The 1,680-nt window shown below is 39.7% G+C and overlaps 1 protein-coding gene across 2 annotated transcripts in view; it reads right to left on the reverse strand.

The window, feature by feature from the left end:
* LOC107089106 (transmembrane protease serine 9-like) overlaps positions 1 to 1,680 on the reverse strand; it is a 33,178-nt gene that overhangs the window by 19,934 nt on the left and 11,564 nt on the right. For both annotated transcript variants that reach the window (XM_015381670.1, XM_015381671.1), the window contains exons 2-4: positions 1,143 to 1,163; positions 899 to 1,058; positions 313 to 584 (exon numbers count right to left, since the gene is read on the reverse strand). In XM_015381670.1, the coding sequence (XP_015237156.1) occupies positions 313 to 584; positions 899 to 1,058; positions 1,143 to 1,163 (453 nt within the window). The remainder of the gene's footprint in view (positions 1 to 312; positions 585 to 898; positions 1,059 to 1,142; positions 1,164 to 1,680) is intronic.

The following is a 1,680-nucleotide window of genomic DNA, read 5'->3' on the forward strand; positions in this document are numbered from 1 at the left end:
ACCTGATAGTTTGCCACATTGCTAAAGATATTTGGATGAAGTATATGTAGATTGGTTCTATATCTTTTCACTTGTCATCATCTACTGTGCAAGAACTATGGGATTCATACCCTATGAACAGCAGGTCTGTTTACGACCAACTGCAAAGCCAGACAAATCACTGCAACATTAGAGAAAAAGTATTTATTTAAGGTTTTATTGTAGATCTTTTTTCATAGAGAAAAAGACTTCTGCCCCTTTCCTATCTAAAATAAAAATGTTGGTATTAATAAATTAATGCTTTCTTTGCATATAAATGGTTTAATAACTCACCATGAAATCCAATTTTGCCCCAGCCAGTAACCCAGGCATCTTCCCCGTTGTTAAAGGTGCTGTTGAAGGCTGCCAGGCAGACGGGTGAGATGTAATTGCTGAAAACCACTGGTTCAGACATCTTCAGAAGCGCAATGTCATTGTTAAAACGTGGTTTGTTGTATTCAGGATGAATAATGATCCTTGTTACTGTCCGAGAGACTTCATTTGGGTTAGATTCACTCTGATTCTGACGACCCAGATACACTGTTAGACCAGCAGTGCTGCTAAACCTTTATTGTAGGGCAGAAAAGAGATCACTAAATTACTTGCTTCTTAACTGAAGGTAACACATTACTTCTAGTGCACTTTGATTCAGTTGTTATTGAGATCTGAATACATTTCAGTTAATTTTATGTCTTATTCTGGGGAGAAATTGGGAGTTTTTTTGTTTTATTTTCTATATATTTATTTCATCCTGTTATTAAATTACAGCATGTGCTTTTCTACTTGCGTTTTATCATAATTCCATAGAAGAAAAAAATTTTTTTTTTCAAAAGTTGATGTGGCTGGGAACTGAAGAGCTCAATGTGTCCTTGTGGCTTACCATGAGACGCAATGAGCAGCAGTCAGCACCCACTGGTCATTGATCAGAGATCCTCCACAGAAGTGAGAAAATATGTGCAGACTGACCTGCCAGGGCCAGCTGCCTGGAGGAGCTGCTTCTCCTCCAACTATCCTGGTGTTAAGTGATGGTTTACCACATACTAAGAAAAAACAGACCATTCCTTCTGTTATCTGACTGCTTTACAAAGCCACTAGCTACAACAGTAACAGCAGGTTTGACTTACCTGAGAGCTGTGAATCACTGTCTGAAAAATAAAAAAAATAATGGTGTTAGATTTATTCTTTATTAGTCATGTGTATTGCTTATCCTTTAGCCAGATTAGATGGGGTGGATTGCCTTCCTTCACATGGTGTATCATATTGTGTGTACAGAGGCCATCTAATGAGGACAGACTTTTTGTCTGTACAATAAGCAAAGGATAATGATACATCCTGGAGCCAGACTGATAAGGGAGTTCTAGGGATTTTTTGTGAAAAAACCTTTAAAAGAGGAAGGCTTTCCCTGTTGCACAACATGTATGCTTATGTTGGCTCTGTTCGAAAACCTAGGACGCATCCTTAGAAGACCGGATTCGAAGGCCGATTACGTCATAGCGCGGCGCCGAGGTCTGGTCAGATTCCAAGAGTCTTCGTTATGCGGCCTTAAAATGCGTCCTTCTTTTTTGCCCGATTTGAAGGACGGGTCCGATGTAAACTCAGTATTCTTGGATATCCCAGGATTCATTGCGAGACTACGTAAGCCGGGGTCAGGGGGAAGATTAC

The sequence above is a fragment of the Cyprinodon variegatus genome, unplaced genomic scaffold (assembly GCF_000732505.1).
Source record: "Cyprinodon variegatus isolate N-32 unplaced genomic scaffold, C_variegatus-1.0 Scaffold239, whole genome shotgun sequence".
Taxonomy (NCBI): domain Eukaryota; kingdom Metazoa; phylum Chordata; class Actinopteri; order Cyprinodontiformes; family Cyprinodontidae; genus Cyprinodon; species Cyprinodon variegatus.